Below are 19685 nucleotides of genomic sequence, written 5' to 3' on the forward strand. Positions count from 1 at the left end.
GAGCATTTTGTGATTACTCGTTCTATTAATCTATATTTACACTGTACTAAAGGGGAACTATTTAAAATAAATAAATGTCTCGACTCTCTTCATCATTCTGGGTAGTAGAGAGACCAGAAGAACCAAACATAAAGAAGGACGCCCAAGCACCTAGAGCAAGTCAGCAGCTCAGTTAGCTCCCTGACCGCAGCAGGTAAAGTTTCTGCCCAGACTGAGTCAGTCGACTTTTAAGAGTCACCGGCCTGGGCCCACCTCACGCCCCGTCCTGGGACTGTCAGGCCCCGCCCACTACCCGGGAACGGCAGTAGCTCCTCCTCCCCCCGCGCTCACCCTGTTCCCAGGTCGGATTCGCGGTGACGTCTGCCCCCGGCCACCTTACACTGTTGGAGCCGCCAGGTGAGAGCTGGGAGTGCAGTCAGCCAGCCAGCCCCATACACCACTGCAGCAGCAGCATGTTACCCTCCGTGCTGAGAAGGTGGCTGAATAGACCCAAGGTAAGAGCTCAGTACACCCGGCTGCCAGCAGCACACCCCTTTCTGCTTCAGTTACACAGCTCTTTCACTTTCTGCCCGCTATGCCCCCATACTCCTTGCCCTCTCCCATGCACACAGCTGCTGCCTACTCTCCTTGAGGTATTTCCCATGCTCTCCAGGCTGTGGAGTTAGTTGTAGTGGTCTGGAATAGGAAGTGTTAATGTGGTATGTTAGTACCTGATAAACCTGTTCAAAGGATCTGAGCCTTATGTGGAAATACACCCAGGGAGAAGAATGAGGTATTGCTCAGCAGGTATGTGCTCTGCCAGGCTTTGTTCCCCATTTACATCACAGGGGTGTGGAGGAATCACTGCAATAGAATGGCTATGGCCCCACTTCCAGCAGCTTGTAGCCTGCGTGATGAGTGTGGAATGAACACTTCATGAGTGGTGTCTTCATATAAGTGCACTATAAAAATATGTTGGTGCTTTAAACAATACCTCATACTTTGCCACATTTATTATTTATTATCAGTTTCTTATATAGCGCATACATATTCCGCAGCGCTTATGAGTAAACTTGTGTAGTTAGGCAAAACTGTGAAATGAAAAGTAAAATATAAACAGTATACAATATGAAGTTTCTGTGATTAGCTGCAACTTATACCCCTTTCACATCGCACTTTTAAAACGATATATTGCCGTTTTTTTTCCATTTTAAAATGTTTAAGGCTGCAATGTGAAAGTGCCAGAGATGATTTACTGGTTAAAGTTAACTGGTATTTCAACACGGTTAAAAAGCAGAGTCCTACACGTTTTAAAGCCGTTTTTTTGGCAGTTTGAACAGCTCTATTTCAATGGTTTGAAACGTGTCCCTTGGGGGTTAAACGGGTTGAATGTTTGAATGGTATTAAATGATTTTTAAAACGGTTTTCACCTGCAATGTGAAAGGTCTCAAGGCTCAGACCCGTTTTAAAGTCCCATTTAAGAATACCGTGTCATTACCCATTTCTGCAATGTTAAAGCAGTATTGTATTGCTGCTGTGTCAGTAAACAAAATTCATATATGTTGTTTTTATGTAAATTATTCATGTAACTATTCAAATCTAGTTAATAAAATTGCCAATAATGCAGTGTAATATATACAGTAAACTAATAATATTTTTAATTAATAGATCAAATTTTTGGCAATGAGTTTGTAGAAATTACCCGGGCTAGCAAGCAGGGTTTAACATGGATTCAACCAGGCTTGCGGTGCAGTGCATCTCCAAGTAATGTTCAGGCCCCGCCTCTGCTGACATCACCCACCCTGCATTATGTCAGGTAGGGACGGCAATGTGATAGGATCGCACCATGTCTCTGCTACCAGCCTGCATTGGTCCTAAATTTATTTATATATTCCCAGTTATTTATGTAGCGCACACATATTCCGCAGCTGCTGTTATACTGTCTGGGGGCACCCATGGAATTACATGACTAAACAGCCAGAATTCTGCAAAAAAACACGTGGTTCGGCTAGTAATTTGGTGAGACGTGTAACCAAATCGTAATGTCTGCAAGTAGGACCTCTTATACGAGAAGGTCACTGTGTTTTTATCTAATGTGGGCTGTGTGCCCCAGTGCTCTTGGTCTTCTACCTATCTGCAAAATGAGGTTTGCTAGATGAGAAATGTAATGAAATGTTCTGGTAACTCCGCTCAAAGTAAATGCTTTCAGAGCTAGTCTGCTACCTTGTGATTGATTCTGTGTTTGTGCCTGTGTGAGAGAGAAAGAGATGTAGGTATGGAGACACACAAATGGGCTCTAGACACATACACAGTATATAGACAGTAAAAATAACATTAGTTGTTCGTTAATTTACCGTGAGTGCAGCACATTATTTATCTCCTGATTTACTTGGTGCTGCTGTGGGACCCTGCTATTGCCACTATATAACTCTGTGTGTGGGTTTGCGCTGCCCACAATCTCCATTCCCCTCCTGACATCATGTCACTGTCATCACTGACATATCATTAATGTCCTGATCTAGTCTGTGTTGCTGCCCTACATCTAGGGGTACTGGGGGGGGGGGGGGGGGGGGTGTTACTTTCACTGATTGTGATTGATCTGTGTTCCAAGTTCGGTGTAAATTGCTGCAGTCATTCCAGAGTTATGCTGTCTGCTGAAATACTCTGTGCTGATGTCTCAGCTGTAGGGGTGTGTTACCCCCACAGTGTATTTTCCCAGATTGTAAGCAATAGGTGTACCATATTTGGTGTAAATTGCTGCAGTCATTCCAGAGTTAGGCTGGGACATATATATAAGCGTACAACTAAAAATATGGTGTTTGATAAAAAAAATTAACTGTAATTTGGGATTTTTCTTTTGTTGCCTCGGCCGTATGTAAAATGTCATGATCTTCCCTTGTAAATTATGGATTTGTATAGAAATACAGAAGGACAGCCAATTTTTGCTTTTATATATTCGATATAGAGATAGATAGACAGAACCCTGAATTTCTGTGATTTCAGAGATTATCGGCAATCAGTGCAGCAGTGTGAGCCGCGCTGAGCATATGTTGTAATGGGCTTGTATCAGTGAGTGTGATCGGTGATCTTGGTAATCAGAATGAGTGTTAAGCAAAATTATCTATTTTTTTTAATCTAAAATTAACTGTAATTTCGAACTTATTTTAGTTGCCTCGTCCATGTTTTAATACACGTATGTAAAATTTCACAATATTGGCTTGTGAACTGGATTTGTATAGAAAGACAGACCGAAGGACACATTTTCACCTTTATATAGTACAGGGCTGGGCAACACTGGCCCTCCAGATGTTAGTGAACTACACATCCCAGGATGCTTTGCATTAGTTTTGCTATGTGGCCATGCTGAAACTAATGCAAAGCATCCTGGGATGTGTAGTTAACTAACATCTGGAGGGCCGGTGTTGCCCAGCCCTGATATAGTAGATGATATGGTAGGGGTGCTTTTACAGGGCTGTTGCATGGCTAGTTGTCTAGGGGGCTAAAAACATTTCTCCCTATAATATGGTTTTGTTGTTGCACTTCCCTAGAAGAGGTGCCTCAAATCACAGCATTTTGCACCATAGAATTTTAATAATTCCATCCACCTTTTTGTTTAGGTGATTTTGAACTTTAATAGCTGCAAAGTATGGACATTGTTTCCTTTGGCTGCTCACCCTATGAACCATGTAATTTAAGCACAGCAGTGATTGCCCACAAAAGGGGCAGGAGTCTAGGTTTTAGCCAATATGCATCTGTAAACTAGCTGTTATTTGTACATTGACCATGTTTGCAACCTACTGATTAGGACTGTGCTCTGAACTCCTTTTTATCCTTGATGTTAAACTTTGGTCGCAGAACAGGATAGTGTGCTCACAAATCTTATCTGTAATAGAGGGTACTACTCTAGCTAGAACTCTTTAATCCCTCTTTTAAAAAATATTTATTATTCATTAAAAATAAAACAATTAACCCTGCTGTACATTTAAATGTATGCAATGAGAGGTGTGGGTAAATGTATTAAATAAAACAAAAAGTATACATATATAATTTTTTTTAATGTAACATGATCTCTCATTGCATAAATTTATTCAATTTGTAAATATACGTGTGGGTCATTCTGTGTCAAATCAACACACTTTTTGTTAGTTTTACCTCTCCAGCTCAGATTGTGTTTCTATTTGGTACATGTAGAGTATAAACTGTATGTAGTCTAATAAATATACTTTAATTGTATTTAAATATTTCATGCCACTTTCAAACTATGGCTATGTAAATATTTTTTTAAAATCTGCAAAAAATGCACAGCCAGCATATTCTTTAATTCCCATAGCAGCTCTCCTTATTGAGCTGGAGAGTGGGAGTGGTGTAATGTTACTGTTTATTATTATTTTTTTTTATGCCCTTTCCTATAATATCCAGAACAATAGTCTTTATGAGGAGACCGTTTTTCAAATTCAAACTGAATTTTTTGATCATAATTATCGCAAAGGGGATAACTGATTATCTTAATACAAATACCTCTATCTCTGGGAGGGGTATAAGGCACAAAGTGAACACTGTTCATGAAGTTAATGTGTTAGTCAAAAATGAGCAATGGGAACTGAACACCTCAGACTAGGGCCAATCAGAGCTACAGTATCTGTGTTCCATTTGAAATCACCCCGTGTGTATGTGCCTTAGGCAAATGTGACATAGGTGGTCAAAAGGGCTTTTTTTTGTTTAGACCATACAATACTCAGGATTCTGTGTGCATATATCACAAGAGAGGAGGCCGAATAAATGTGTACACTGCACATTGTATGAAGGTGACCTGCATTCACAGCTTACATTAGCATAACAAAATGATAACAAAATTATTCAAACTAGATTTTAGCTTTCTAGAGTTGGAAAACAAATAAATGTAGCAAAATAAATATAGGCATCTGTTCAAGTTTTGCTGCAGCAGGAGATGTTGATGGAAAATGCAGTGGATTTACAGATTTGTTAAAAGCAGTTTATTCTAACCAATCAGGGTGAAGCCAGGGTTAATTGTGAATACTGATCAGCTTAACTGGTCATTTGCATCAGATTGCCTCACAAGTCATGCGTATGGAATACTAGAATTTCTGGTGCTCTGTGACCGCATGCTCTGGCAGCTATTAAAATTGGCCATGACAAGACTTGCTGGGTTCTGTAGTTCAGCATTAAATAACACACATTAATTATTCTATTAATCATTCTCCATTCCCAGTATAATACCTGTAAATACATGCAATATTCTTAAGATTGTATGACACATTCACTGTGACGTGCATGTGAAAGTATGAACACCCAGCCCTAAAGCTTTGCTACATAACACACAACATGACTTAAGCAGTGTCCTATTCTGACTTAAGTTAGAAACCTAGAATTTGACGGCAGATAAGAACCATTTGGCCCATCCGGTCTGCCCCTTTATTTAACCCTATTGTTACCCTTAAACCCTATTTGAGCCTTTATTTATTTGTAAGGATATTCGAGCTTTCTCTCTTTTCTAAAAATTAACCCTAGAATGTCTGTGTGCGTGTACATGTGGCAGGGAATATAGGGGGTTATTCTGGTTGATTTGCAAGGCTGCGAATTCGCAGCTTTGCAAATCCACCACTCCCCACCCGACGAATGTACACCCCCCTCGCAGCGCGGGTTCGCCCGCACAGGCTTAGCATAAACATCCATTCGGCGACCATCGAAAGATGTGGAAGGTACACGCATATATGTGACTGTTAAGTCATTTCCATATTCATGCACGCTGGCACGTATATGGGCGGGCAGTTGACATCCGGTGATATCATTTGCCCGCCTTCCGCTCCTGCGTCACAGCCTCATTACCATGAGAATGCCCATGGAACGCCCTTCTCCGCCCCCACACGCCGACATGGGTGCGTACACCCGGCGAACCGAAAGTTTGCCGTGGGTGCACGCACCATACATCTGCACATGCGCAGAAACCCACCTGCGCATGCACAGACTCGCAACATCGGTACTGCGTGCGAACCGAACAAACTTGAATAACCCCCATAGTGTTTGAGCTCCACTGGGGCAGGGACTGATGTGAGTGTTCAACTAATCTCTGTGAAGCGCTGCGGAATATGTGTGCGCTATATAAGAAACTCATAATAAATAAAATAAATAATGTGAATGTGTACTATTATGTGGCCATGTCCCTGAATTTTGTAATGCATGACTTTGGCACCCACTGTCTCTGTTTTGAGTTGGGGGGGGGGGGGGGGGTTCACCAATACTCTTTCTGGCACAGGGCACCAAAAATGTCTAGTTACTGTATTGCATTTCAATCGCTACAGCAAAGTCTTCTGGTGCATCCTAATTTACATAGCTTTGCTACGAAGACGCATTGTAAGCAAAGTACATGATAAAGGTTGGTTGTGAGACTGCGCACTAAGTGCAAATGTGCGGGGTTAGCTGCTAGAAGAGTGCAGAAGATCAATCTGCAGAGGTGAAAAATGTTTAGAGGAATTTCTGCGTTCTACCCCTATATAAATGATGAATGGAGAGAAAAGCTTATTTCTCAAAAAGCTTTTTATTGGTGCAAAAAACAACAAGGTGATATAAACTGATCAGTATCAGATATATACAGTGAATTGAAAAAGCACGTATATAGGGTTTGAAGGTTGGAATGTCTGTGTCACAGTGCTGTGACCCTTGATGGTTAATTCTGAACAGTAAAGGCTGGCCTATCCCGGTAACCTGCTGAGGGTATCCCCTGGGGCTCTCTAACTACGTCACTTACGATGGTATGCTAGTTGGGACGGTAGTTAGTCTGCCAGAAATGGGGTTCAGTCAGTTAGTCGGGGCGGTCAGGAGCATGCTGATCAGTGGGGGGGGGGGGGGATGAATAATTGCCCAATTCAGTTCCTGGTAAGGGGGGACTGGATAGGGTAAGCGTGATCCGGAGGCAAGATGTAGCAGGGGTGGATACAGTACGTTGGTGGGTGGTGAGCGTATGTGCTGGGTGGCACCGGAGGACGGCGTCCCTTACCTCGGGTGGTGCACCCGCACTGTCTGCGCCTCGGTCCCTCGCTGCTGGCGGCTTGCTTCTGGTGCTTGTTGTTGGAAGTCCCGGGCTGCTCCTGCAGCTCCGGGTCCACGGTGCTTCTACGCTGGCTGGTGTGACTTCCGGGTCACACCAGCCAGCGTAGAAGCACCGTGGACCCGGAGCTGCAGGAGCAGCCCGGGACTTCCAACAACAAGCACCAGAAGCAAGCCGCCAGCAGCGAGGGACCGAGGCGCAGACAGTGCGGGTGCACCACCCGAGGTAAGGGACGCCGTCCTCCGGTGCCACCCAGCACATACGCTCACCACCCACCAACGTACTGTATCCACCCCTGCTACATCTTGCCTCCGGATCACGCTTACCCTATCCAGTCCCCCCTTACCAGGAACTGAATTGGGCAATTATTCATCCCCCCCCCCCCACTGATCAGCATGCTCCTGACCGCCCCGACTAACTGACTGAACCCCATTTCTGGCAGACTAACTACCGTCCCAACTAGCATACCATCGTAAGTGACGTAGTTAGAGAGCCCCAGGGGATACCCTCAGCAGGTTACCGGGATAGGCCAGCCTTTACTGTTCAGAATTAACCATCAAGGGTCACAGCACTGTGACACAGACATTCCAACCTTCAAACCCTATATACGTGCTTTTTCAATTCACTGTATATATCTGATACTGATCAGTTTATATCACCTTGTTGTTTTTTGCACCAATAAAAAGCTTTTTGAGAAATAAGCTTTTCTCTCCATTCATCATTTATATAGGGGTAGAACGCAGAAATTCCTCTAAACATTAATCAAAGTACATGCCCAATGCTAGCAGAGGTGCACAGGAAATGTCTGCTCGCTCGTGCCAGGCATCTGTGTGGAATATTTAGGCTTTTATAGGTTTACGTCAGTGGTTCCCAAACTCTGTGCCATGGCTCCCTGGGGTGCCTCGAGATACTTGCAGGGGTGCCACGGTTTGATGGTACAGGACCAATTAAAATTATGTCAAGTCAATTTTTTATGGACAAAGCCAGTTCTGGTTACTGCCAATCATAAAATATATGTACAAACAGAAGCAAATCCTGCCTTTTACCACATCACTGAACTTAAGGATCACATATAAACACAATCTACTTAATTGTATGTTTTTGTTTTGTACAATTTTTATTTTTTTGGCCATGGGGTGCTGAGAGAATTTCTTCTACTCTAGGGTGCCGTGATTAAAAAAATATTAGGAAACCCCTGGTTTACGTACATCTCTGGAAAAGACCCTGTAGGCATTTTAATGAAGCCAATGCTCATTGAAACGTAGGGCCTGATTTAGAGATGGTTGCAAATGCATTTGCAGATGTGATTCAATTTAAATATGCTAGTGATTCAGATGTATTGTGCATAGAGATTCCCACTGCTGGTGTCTCACATCCGCTGCTTATGTGCAAAAGGAGGAACATCGGATGCATTCTGTTAGATCTTTAAACTTCTTAATAAAGGTTCCTATACATATAAGCACCGTTTCCCCAATTCTGTGTCCGGTGGTCATCAATATTTGATTGGAAAAACCAAGAAATTCCTGAGGGGCAGATGTATTATAGCAGCGCTTATTGTGCTGCTATATCGCTTCCTGCTTCGCCTCTTTAACGAGACAAAGCAGGAGGGGAGGCCGACAAGATGTATTAACATCTTGCCTGCCGAAGGGGGGGGGGGAGGGGCGCAAACTCCCCTCTCCAGCCTCGTGTCCCCCTTCTGAAGACAGAGCATCACTTCAGACTGATGCGCTGTCTCCTTCCCCACGGCCGGCTGTACTTGGCATGTGCGAGATCTCACTACTCACGCAAGATCTCCTGCACAGCCCGGAGCCAGGAGCAGGCTGCTGCATAGTTCCCCTGTCATTTACCGAACAGCGGCTCTGTTTTAAATGGGGGAGAAGCGGTATCTGTGCACATAATGTGCGCTGATACCCCTTCTCCCCAGTATCGCCAGATAATACATCTACCACTGATTTCTCAATATGGTCAGGATCAGGGAATGTTTTCATTGTCCACTGTTTTCCAATTCCTGAGACACTCATTAGTGTTCCTGGAAATGGCTTGCCAACCAATCAGCTCCTAACTTCCATATTACTGGCTGTGTTGAAAAATGACAGCAGCTAATCTGTTGTTTTATTTTTTCCCCTTTATCACTCACCAAGGCTTAGTACATCTGCCCCATGGTCACATTTTATATATGCGTCTACATGATGAATGTGTTTTTCTTGCATGTGCTGAAAGTTTGAATTCTAATTAGTGTAGACAGTTATGCAAATATTATTGCAACTATTTAGGATTTTCTATGTAGAATAAGGGATACAAAGTGAGTAATAAAATACAACTTTTAAAACATGAGCGCCTTCAAAAAGGATAGTGGTCAATGTAGTAGAGACCCCCTAACATTATGTTGTTTCTTATTGTATAGTTAGCAATTTACAGTGGGTAGCAATTGGTACATAGTGGCCACTCTGGCCAGTATTCAATGAGAAAAATTTGCCTTGTTTTATGGCGAGTTTGTGCTATTTTCGTGTTGGAAGGAGCATTTTGCTCTCCAAAAGTGAACCACCCTATTCAATGTGATATTTTCGCTGTCTTTTTAAGTGATTTTCGCCATGTCTCTCCATGTAGCAATTCTCCATCTTTTCATGGAGAACTGGAATGTGAACTTTTAAACGAAAAGTTTTTTTTTTTTAAATTTTGGTGTAAAAAAAATCAGGATTTTTTTTCTGTGAAGGGGCATGTTATTTTTATTCATGTGCTTATAGCACATGAATATATATTTAATTAAAAAAATTATAATTTTTTTTAATTTTTTTTTTTTACACAGAGCAGCCAGCAGGGGGCCGGAGCTCTCAAGCCGCTCATTAGATATTCATATATTCACTGCATCCGATCATTACATATGCACGATCGGGTGCAGTGAATACTGGGTCCCCCGCTGGCTATAGGGGGGGGGGCAGCTTGTGCTGCCTGGGTCCCGGGGAGCCCACCTCCCCTCCACATATGTTCTGGGGCAGCCAGGGAGACTTTAATCTCCCTGGCTGCCACCGTCCCCCGGATCCCTGCCAGCTCCCTGCCGCGGACGCTCGTCCGCTGCAGGGGTTAAGACTCGCTGCGAGTGGTGGCGAGTCTTAACCACATTGAATAGTGGGAGCAGGAGTGGCAGCGAGCCCTCCGGAACAGGGCGAGTGCATGGCGAAGGAAAAAATCTCTCGCCATGCACAGAGAATTATTCTCATTGAATACTGCCCTCTGTCTAGTTTACTGTTCTTTTGTATCCACAATAACACATACATTGGGAATCCAGTATATGTATATGATCTCCAAGGTTAAACCACCCTTATTTCTTTGCAGAAGTCGGATCCACGGCTGCTGTCAAAATTCTTTTACATTGATGAGGAGGTGAGCACAGTTGTGCACGAGTTACAATGCCTGGATGTGCAAAAGGACCCACAGAATTATTTGGTGCTGCTCAGTCAGTTGCACAACAGCCAGGTAATGAAGTTATTGTACATGATGTGTAAACCTGATGACGTGCAGTGTTTGTACTTGCTACACATTCACATATCTGGAGGGGATAATGGCTCCCTGCACGTAGCAACAGAACACATGGTTATTGAGTAAACAACCAGCAACTCTTAGGACAGGAGGTATGTGTGTGTGTGTGTGCACACACTGTGTAGTCATGTTCCGCCACCTCCCACTTAAAAGGTACTTTTTTTTTTTTCAACTCGAGAAATATAATAACCAGTTTTGGTTATGGACACAAAATTAATTGTGCTTTAAGTGATTTTATTATTGTTCTCACATTTGCAATTAACTCAATTCTAATTGCATGCAATATTTTGTCAAGTGAATTTGTCAAAATTGGTGTGAAAATTGGCAAGCAAACAGTTTTGTATTTTGCATTTTTAGCGGCTATTTTGAACATCTCTCACAGTGATGTTGGCATCAAAGGGTTAAAATTGTGTCTTTAAATGTTTATTTCAATTTGTTTATTTTATTCATAATCTAATCCGAAACTAGATTTTAGCTACAGGTCAGCGCAACCCAGTTAATTTTTTTATTGTTTTTATTTTCGGAGGAGACACAGAAACCTCTGAGTGCTACAGCCTATTCCAAATGAAAATGTAAATCTTTATAATTTTGTGTATATATTTCATTAATTGGCACCATCGGATCTATATAATATTTCATTAGTATACAAGCCTGCTTGCCTGAGAAAGCATTCAACTGTATTCGGAATTCAGTTGAGCTACGCATCCTCCGGTTCACCAGTCTGTGCTATCTTTTGTTCTGTGAAGTAGATATTAGGGATTCTGATAAATGTACACAAACAAAATATTTGTTACCTGGTCATTAGTGACCCATCCCCTCTTCTCCTTGTCCCACAGATAGTCTCTGGGTCAGTCCATGCACATAACATTGCAAAGCATCTCTGCGACATGGAATTTTCTTGTAAAGTGTGTCTATATGTTTAAACTAAAGTTTTTTTTTTTTTTTTTTTTTTTTTTTTCATCCGATTTTATGTAAAAAGCAAAAATAAATTACAAGCGTTGCCCATAATTTTCTTTTTTTAATACTTAATCAGGTTAATAAACCTAGAACCATACATCCTACTTTTAATATGACAACACATAACACAATCTGAAATGTGACTGCTCTTGCATAGGATATTTAAAATATCACCATAAATAATTAATAAATAATTTTATGTTGATTCTTTACTGATTTGGTCCCTGGATATAACAGAGCAGCCTCAGAGTGGAAAGAAAACCAACAAAAAAAGCAACTTTACACCTTGGCAAAACCAAGTTGTACTGCAGGCGAGGTGGCAGTTTTTAAAAAGGGCTTATTCAAACTGCATTCTATGGGCGGTATTCAATGAGGCTGATTCGCCATGTTTTTATGGCGATTTTGTGCTGTAAGGCGAATTTCTGACTAAAACGGTGAATCACCCTATTCAATGACCAGATGGCGAATACATTTCAAGGTTTTTTTCGCCATGATTCACTGAGTAGCAATCGCTATCTTTTTTATGGTGAAGTGGAAGGTGAACTTTTAAAATAAAGTGTTTTTTGTTTTTTACAATTGGTGTAAAAAAATCTGGAATTTTATTCTGAGGGGCATGCTATTTTTATTCATGTGCTGTAAGCACATAAATATATATTTAATTTAAAAAAAAAATATATATATATATTTTTTTTTTACACAGACCAGCCAGCAGGGGGCCGGAGCCGAGCCGCTCATTAGATATTCATATATTCACTTCACCCGATCATTACATATGCATGATTGGGTGTAGTGAATATACCCGGTCCCCTGCTGGCACCCCCGGGGGGCAGCCTGTGCTGCCTGGAACCCGTGGAGCCCACCCCCACCCCCCCCCACAAACGTTCTGGGGCAGGCAGGGAGACTTCCATCTCCCTGCCTGCTGCCGTCCTCAGGCTCCTTGCGGCGTCCGCCGCAGGAGCTCAAATTCGCTGGTCAGGGGCAGCGAGCCCCTGACTCATTGAATACCGGAGCCGGCGAGGCTCCGGAACGCAGCGAGCAGTGGCGAATGTGCAGTGAATCCTAAACAGGATTCGCTGCACGTCGCCAGTATTCACATTGAATACTGCCCTATATTGCAGTGTAAAAATAAGGATGTCCAGCATTTGGTTTGCTCCCAAATCTTAATCTGCCCCAACATGATCTGGTCTTCCCAGGAGAGACGGCTCATGCAAATGAAACGTGGTGTGACTTCCTCTGTCATCTGACTTCACAGCAAAGTATTCCAAAAATAACCCACTAGGCCAACTTATCTTCCAGTATTTTATCTTGCTTGCAGGATCGCATGCTGACTCTACTGGAGCAGATCCTGGAACAGTGTGTACATACAAAAAGGAGGCAAAGAGACTACCATCTCAAATTCCCTGATGATGTTGTGAATGATACCATGACCACTCATCTCTTATTTGCTGCAGAGGTATGAATACAGAGCTACAACATCTTTGCATTCTCAATATCTTAAATCCTATTTTAACTATTTTGTATGATTTTCAAGCTTATGGTAGGTGGCACATATGTTGAAGTGGAGGAGACAGATGGAGTTTTACTTCGACCTCTGGCACAAAAGCTGCTGCGTAGCCTGGAAGACTTGCGACGAGTGCTTAGGGAACAAAGCCTCGAGGATCCTGGTATATATCCAGAAACTGTCCACAAGGCGCTGCTAGAGTACGATGACCTTTGTGCCGATTTTGAGCTAAGGTGTGTATCTGATAAAGCTGCGGTTCTTTTTATATAAAATAAAAAAATAGTGTTTTTTTTTTTTTAAAGTCGGTATTTGTCACGGCGGCAGCATGGCCGCCCGCTACTTCCGGGTTGCGCTCGCCACACTTTCTAAAAGAAACTCCATGCCAACATGGATAGTGGGGGATGAACTATCCATGTTGGCATGGAGTTTCTTTTAGAAAGTGTGGCGAGCGCATCCCGGAAGTACCGCGCAGCCATGCTGCCGCCGTGAAACTAAACAAGTCTTGAAAAGTCTACTGGCTGAAAAAGTTAGTGACCAAAAAGGATGTTGCTGATATCTCCGTTTATGTTATAACAAATGGTTTAATGCATGTTATTCTTGTGTATATGACTCTCATAAGCTTCTGCTTTAGGGGGATTCAGTATTGAATCCCGGCAGTCGGGATCCCGGCGTTCAGAATCCCTACGCCGGAATCCCGACAGCCAAAATGCCGACAAGGGGGGGACGTGGATCGCCCCCCCCTTGCGGGCTCGCTGCGCTCGCCACGCAGCGGGCCCGGTGCCTCGCTACGCTCGGCACACTAATTTATTCTCCCTCCAGGGGTGTCGTGGACACCCACGGAGGGAGAATGTGTCGGCATTTCGGCGGTCGGGATTCCGGCGTCGGGATTCTGAACGCCGGGATTGTAACTGCATCCCCTTTAGGGAACTAGAGTGAGGTGCAGAGGGCCCATTCATCCCGTGACAGACCTTCGCATTTCAGTTTGCAACCTAAACCATCTTTAACTATCTATTGATTTTTCACTCAAATGAAACTGCTGCTAAACCTGACGACATGTGGGAATAGGTTGTTGTAGCTGTTAAGCCCCGAACACACGGGGAAGGTATATTGCTCAGCCATATATTGCTAGCAATATATGGCTGAGCAATATATTGCTCAGTTTCTCCTTTTCATCAGCGACCAGAGATGGTCGCTGATGAAAGGGAACCTCTGCCGGCGGTGCTGCAGAGGTAATCAGCGATTAGAACGGGAGCACGCACCCGGCGATTTAGCGCCGGGGCACACTCCCATCGCTGGCAATATGGTCGCCTGCGACAATATTTCCAGCTATTTCAGCCCCTATCGCCCCCGTGTGTACAAGCTTGAGGTTTTTTTTTTTTTTTTGTTATTTGATACCTTGATAAAGTGTGGGTGGGGGAGGGGGTGGCTTTAGGTTTCCTGTTGTTGTTGTTGTTGTTTCATTTAATTTTTTTCCTACATTTAATTACTGCAATGAGTGGAGGTCTTACATAACTCTATAGTTATGGAAGGGTCTTACCACTCCTTTAGAATAGACCTTCAAATTTTAAATATTTCTGAATATAGATCCCATAGTCGGTCATCTCTCGCCACATTTGTTATGTCCAGCAACAAATTGATTATTTTGTCCATGTCTGGAATAAGCACCCTTTGACCAATCAGGAAATCTGAATAAATAGGTAATTATCCCTACAACAGGCCCCTATTTATTTGTGTGCCTTCTATTGGTTTACCTTTCTTTCCTAGTCTGGGGGGATGTAGGCCTTGAGCATTAGGTGGCTTGGTCATTCCAAATTTCCGCCTCCCAGCTAATGTTTTTATAGGGTTGGTTTTTTTGAGAGAGGAGCCAGGAGGTGCATGTTTTATTGGTATGTACTGTATGATTTCTAAAGCCATTCTCTATTATACTGTATAAGGGTTCCTGGACAACCTATATTTATTGTGTTGGAATCAAGTGAGGCAGCATGGCAATGAGTACAATCTTTAGTAATTATCCACCATATTTGATAATTGGACAGTGATTGTCTGTCTACAATCTTAATTTAATTACCTTTTCTTCATGATATGTTTTTTTTTGTATATTGTATTGTTTTCATGAAATGGTATTTGCAACTTTAATTGTTTTGTTACATATGTATTCTAAGGGCTAAAGGGCTAGGGATCGGTGGGAAAGAGTTAGTTATTTCTTGTTCTATTTCAACTTGAATTTTTTTATTTTTTTTAAAGTTATGGATGGGTCCTATGGCATTATTTAGTAGTCTGCTTAAATTGAACTATTTTGATTATAAAGTAAATCCCCATACATACTACATGACTTTTAAAAAGATATCAGTTAGTGGGGCCCTTCTGAGCGATCATTTAAAACTTGTCTAGTGTGTCTGCTCAATCTGGTTAATAATGCATGCTCCCACGCATCATTACCAACGCAGTATAGTTCAGTGCATATGTGTATCGTTTGCCCAGCAGGACTGCAAATCTACTACTAAAATATATTGGTGGTGCTGTTAATTGAATAATGTATTCATCGCTCTGAATTTTTATTTTTTAAATTCTATGACTCAAATGCTTCAGGTTTTTTTTTTTTTGTACGCGATCTATTCCTCGTACCATTTATTGAAAATACTAATAATTGTATACTCTTTTGTGGCAGGTACATGTCATTAGTGGCCAATGTGAAGACAGCAGAGGAAATCTATGAGCAGCAAGAGGTGGCAGTTCTATTCTGTGAGACTGTTTCGAGGTGAGTACATTATGTACTTTTTTTTTTTTTCTTTTCATCCATCTTGGGGATGCTGTATACTGAATTTGGGTTAGAGCAGGGGTAGGCAAGTCATTTTTAATGGGGTCTGTAGATTTATAATTATTTTGATCGAGGTCCAGAAGAGAGTCCTATCTATCTATTCCATCCTAAATTGGGCAGTATTCAATGAGGGCAATTCGCCATGTTTCACGGCGAATTTGTGCTATTTTCGCGTTGGAAGGTGATTTTTTTTTTTTTTTTTGTGAATCACCCTATTCATCGTGCACTTTTCGCCGTCTGCGTACAGTGAATGTCTGATAGTCTCCGCAATTCGCTGTGGTTTTTCAATGTGATTGCTTTCTAAGTGATTTTCGCCGTGTGTCACTGTGTAGCAATCACCATCTTTTTATGGTGAACTGGAATATGAACTTTTAAAATAAAGTTTTTTTTTTTGTTTTTTTTTTGGTGTGTAAAAAAACAGGAATTTTATTGAAGGGGCATGCTATTTTTATTCATGTGCTTACAGCACATGTGTATATATATTTAATTTAATTTTTTTTTTTTTTTTTTACACATAACAGCCAGCAGGGGGCCAGGAGCAGAGAGCCGCTCATTACATATTCCTATATTCACTGCTCCCGAGCATTACATATGCACAATCGGGAGCAGTGCTAGCGGCTCCCTACCCGGTCCCCTGCTAGCTCTCCCGGGGGGCAGCTTATGCTGCCTGGGTCCCGGGGAGCCCTCACATACATTCTGGGGCAGGCAGGGAGACTTCCATCTCCCTGCCTGCCGCCATCCCCCGGCTCGCCGCAGGGGTTAAGAATTGCCGTCAGGGGTAGCGAGCCCCTGCGGCATTGAATACTGGGACAACGAGGGCTGGCACTGAAGGCTCCAGCCCTCCGGAACACCGCGACAGTGCAGCAAATCCTAAACAGGATTCGCTGCACATGCCGATAAATGTAATTGAATACTGAATCTTACTGGGAGTTGGCTGTCACGATCCCCGCTGCTGCAGCTGCTCCCAACGGGTCCTCATGCCATCGCTTGATCCCTCCTACGTTCCTGCTGCTGCAGTCTCTAAACAGCTCTGCGGCAGCATCAGCACAGGGCGCCAACTGATCTCACTAGCTGGGCGCAGTGACCTCACCCGCGCACCAGACGCAATGCATCCCTGGGACCGGTGCAGGCAGATAGAAAAGCAGACTTAACTCCTGAAACTAGCAGCGCCGTGCTGCTAGTTTCAGGAGTTTAGACGGTCCGCTTTTCTATCCTTTGCCCGGAGATGGACCGCGACCTGCCAGTTGCCTGTCCCTGGGTTAGAGTGTGTGGGTACTGGAACATATTGGAGCTTGGCACTAAAATAGTTGAAAGTTAACTCCTCCCTTTCAAACTCCTACCAGCTCAAGCAGCACCTCGTTATGTTTTTGTGCTTTGTAGCAAGAGCAAAGCAGGGGGAGGAGACAGTGGGTGTCTCTCTCATTTTGGTCTGGGCTCAGCAACATTTAGCCCCATCTCCAAAACGGCTTTGCAGCTTTTACGCGACAGGCTCTATTTTCTCTCTCTGCTTAGCTCCACAGTCATGGGAGAACACTGCATGGACTTCCCATCTGGGACACAATTCAATCTATTCAATTTCCTGCTGCTATTCCCAATGGGGGAAATTGCGGGAGGACCCTGTTCAATGCTGTCTTTCCCAACAGTATTGAACAGGGATCTCAGCAGATTGGGCCTGACTTTAAAAGCAGTCGGGCCTGTTCTGGCGAGAACGGCCGTGGATTGTCGAGCTCCCGGCTGCAGTTTGGCGATCCACGTCCGTATCATGCGGCCACACCCCCTTTTCACTGTTCGGCAGACATGAAATTGAATCCCATCTGCGTATTGCCAGTCGAGCCGGCCAAGAACAGGAGGGTCACGGTTGTCTGGCCAGCTCGACAGTGGTGACCCGGGATTTAATATCCCCCTTAGTTGCACAGTTTAAATCCTCCATGTGTATTGGCATTATTGCAAAAGAAACCAAGACAAGTTTCCCAAAGCCAAGATGGGATTTTTTGTTTGTTTTGCGTTTTGAAACTGTGGCAAAAACTTGCCAAAAGGTTGCATGGACTGGCTGTGCTCCATAAGGCCAGTTGGCTCACAGCCTGGGAGGACCTGCAGCCAAGTCAGAGGTTCCTGAGTGGGCCAGGTATATAGCTGAAGCCATAGCGGAGTTGCGTCCATTTCAGTCTGTTTATTGTTGGAAAACCAGACTTTTCTCTTTATACAATCCTTAACCTTAAATTGCTGAACCCTTACCTTCATCTGAAGAAGTTAAAATGGAGTCTGTGCATTCCACAAACACCATAGAAGCAGGAAAATGTTTGGCTTCCATTGACATCAAGCATGCACACCGCCCATTTTCTCATATGGAAGGGTGATAATCCTCATCTCCTGCGATTATTATTATTTTTTCATGGGACCGTGAAAATGTATGAGTGGTGCGCAACCAAACAGCAGCTGACACGGTTGTCAGACCCCAATAGGTTTAAAAAATTAAGAAGAGTGTCAGCGCTGGCTATACCAATAATTGAATCAGACGGTTCTCAAAAATATAACAAATTTAATAACATATATAAAACACAATATAAATGAAACATATATAATAGATAAAAGGTGTGAATCAATTGGTTAATGTCCAATTTTAAAGTTTAAAAGGTATATCACCGGGATATTGGGGCTGGGTGGCATTTAGAAACTGACAATGAATGTTACCATCCTGGTTGGTCTGGTCTTGAGATATGTCCAGATGGGTGACTGGAAATGTCCTGGGTTGTCCTATATTTTCAAGGACTCAAGGTTCCCACTTGTATAGATTCCTCTTAGTTGCTGGAATAATTAGGGATCAAGCTGTTATCCCAATTGCGATTGGTCCAGTTGAGTGGCAAGGGACATCTGTGGGTAAGTCGGACAGGTCACCGATTCAGCAGGATGGTGTCAGAATGCCTGGATAGTATTGGCTCAACGCGTTTCCCCGGAAGGTTAGTGCATCCGGCTTCCTTAGGAGCACTTGCACCTGCCAGAAAGGTTTCTGAATTGGCTGCTCACTCCTGCAAGCCTCTGCTACTTTTTTTTCCATTCTGTGGGAATACATTAGTTCTTCACTGTTTTAGTACCAAGCTCCAATACCCACACACTCTATCCCAGAAGTCAGTGTGCAGCGTCCATTCACATGGACTCTGAGTAAGGGATTCTACATTGAGTAAAAAATTTAATATTATTGACGTAGTAGTATAGCATACATAGACATTATATGTTATACAGGTATGATTATTAAAACTAGAGATGTGCAGGTTCTGATTTACTCTGATTTCAAAGCAGGATCTGGTTTGGCTATCCCAAATCACATTATAGTTGTTGACAATTGATAGCCAATAGGATCCTGCTTTGAAATCAGAGTAAATCAGAGCCTGCACATCTATAATTAAAACCTGCGATAATCACAAACAACAGTGTAATACATGGACTACATAGACATTTAGACTGGGGTGCATAAAGAGAGTCTGAGGCCTGTGTGCAGTCTTTGTTCGGGCCCTCTAGCCAGCAGAGCAATAGACTCTGGATGAGAGAGTGCTGTACCTGTCCATTCTTTTGAATGGGCTTTTATTTTAATTCTCCTGCAGCTCCCCAGAAGTTACGTACGATAAATCATGTGCAAAATTGTATGAAATCAGGTCTGAGTTGTCCTTAGGACAAGTCGGAATAGTGTATGGGGGCCTTAAGGGAGATAGCTAGTCTTACTGGGAGATCGCCAGCCTTCCTGCTGATCAGTGACAGTTGGTATATATGCTATAAGCATACTGGCAACTTTAAGAATGCAGTATTTACAAATGTGCAGGCCAAGGCCTGAT

The 19685-nt window shown here is 43.0% G+C and overlaps 1 protein-coding gene across 2 annotated transcripts in view; it reads left to right on the plus strand.

Annotated features, from left to right (window-relative positions):
* Window positions 1-244: 244 nt before the first annotated feature.
* Window positions 245-19685, plus strand: part of LOC146074226 (lateral signaling target protein 2 homolog) — a 33380-nt gene continuing 13939 nt past the window's right edge. Inside the window, exons 1-5 of one of the 2 annotated variants that reach the window (XM_083182102.1) lie at window positions 245-494; window positions 10379-10519; window positions 12855-12992; window positions 13071-13273; window positions 15709-15798. In XM_083182102.1, the coding sequence (XP_083038228.1) occupies window positions 453-494; window positions 10379-10519; window positions 12855-12992; window positions 13071-13273; window positions 15709-15798 (614 nt within the window). In that variant the 5' untranslated portion in view covers window positions 245-452. Of the gene's footprint in view, window positions 495-1887; window positions 1999-10378; window positions 10520-12854; window positions 12993-13070; window positions 13274-15708; window positions 15799-19685 lie in introns of those variants that run through there. The other variant, XM_083182101.1, reaches the window with a different exon arrangement.

Source organism: Crinia signifera, chromosome 4 (assembly GCF_055691185.1).
Source record: "Crinia signifera chromosome 4, ASM5569118v1, whole genome shotgun sequence".
Lineage (NCBI taxonomy): Eukaryota > Metazoa > Chordata > Amphibia > Anura > Myobatrachidae > Crinia > Crinia signifera.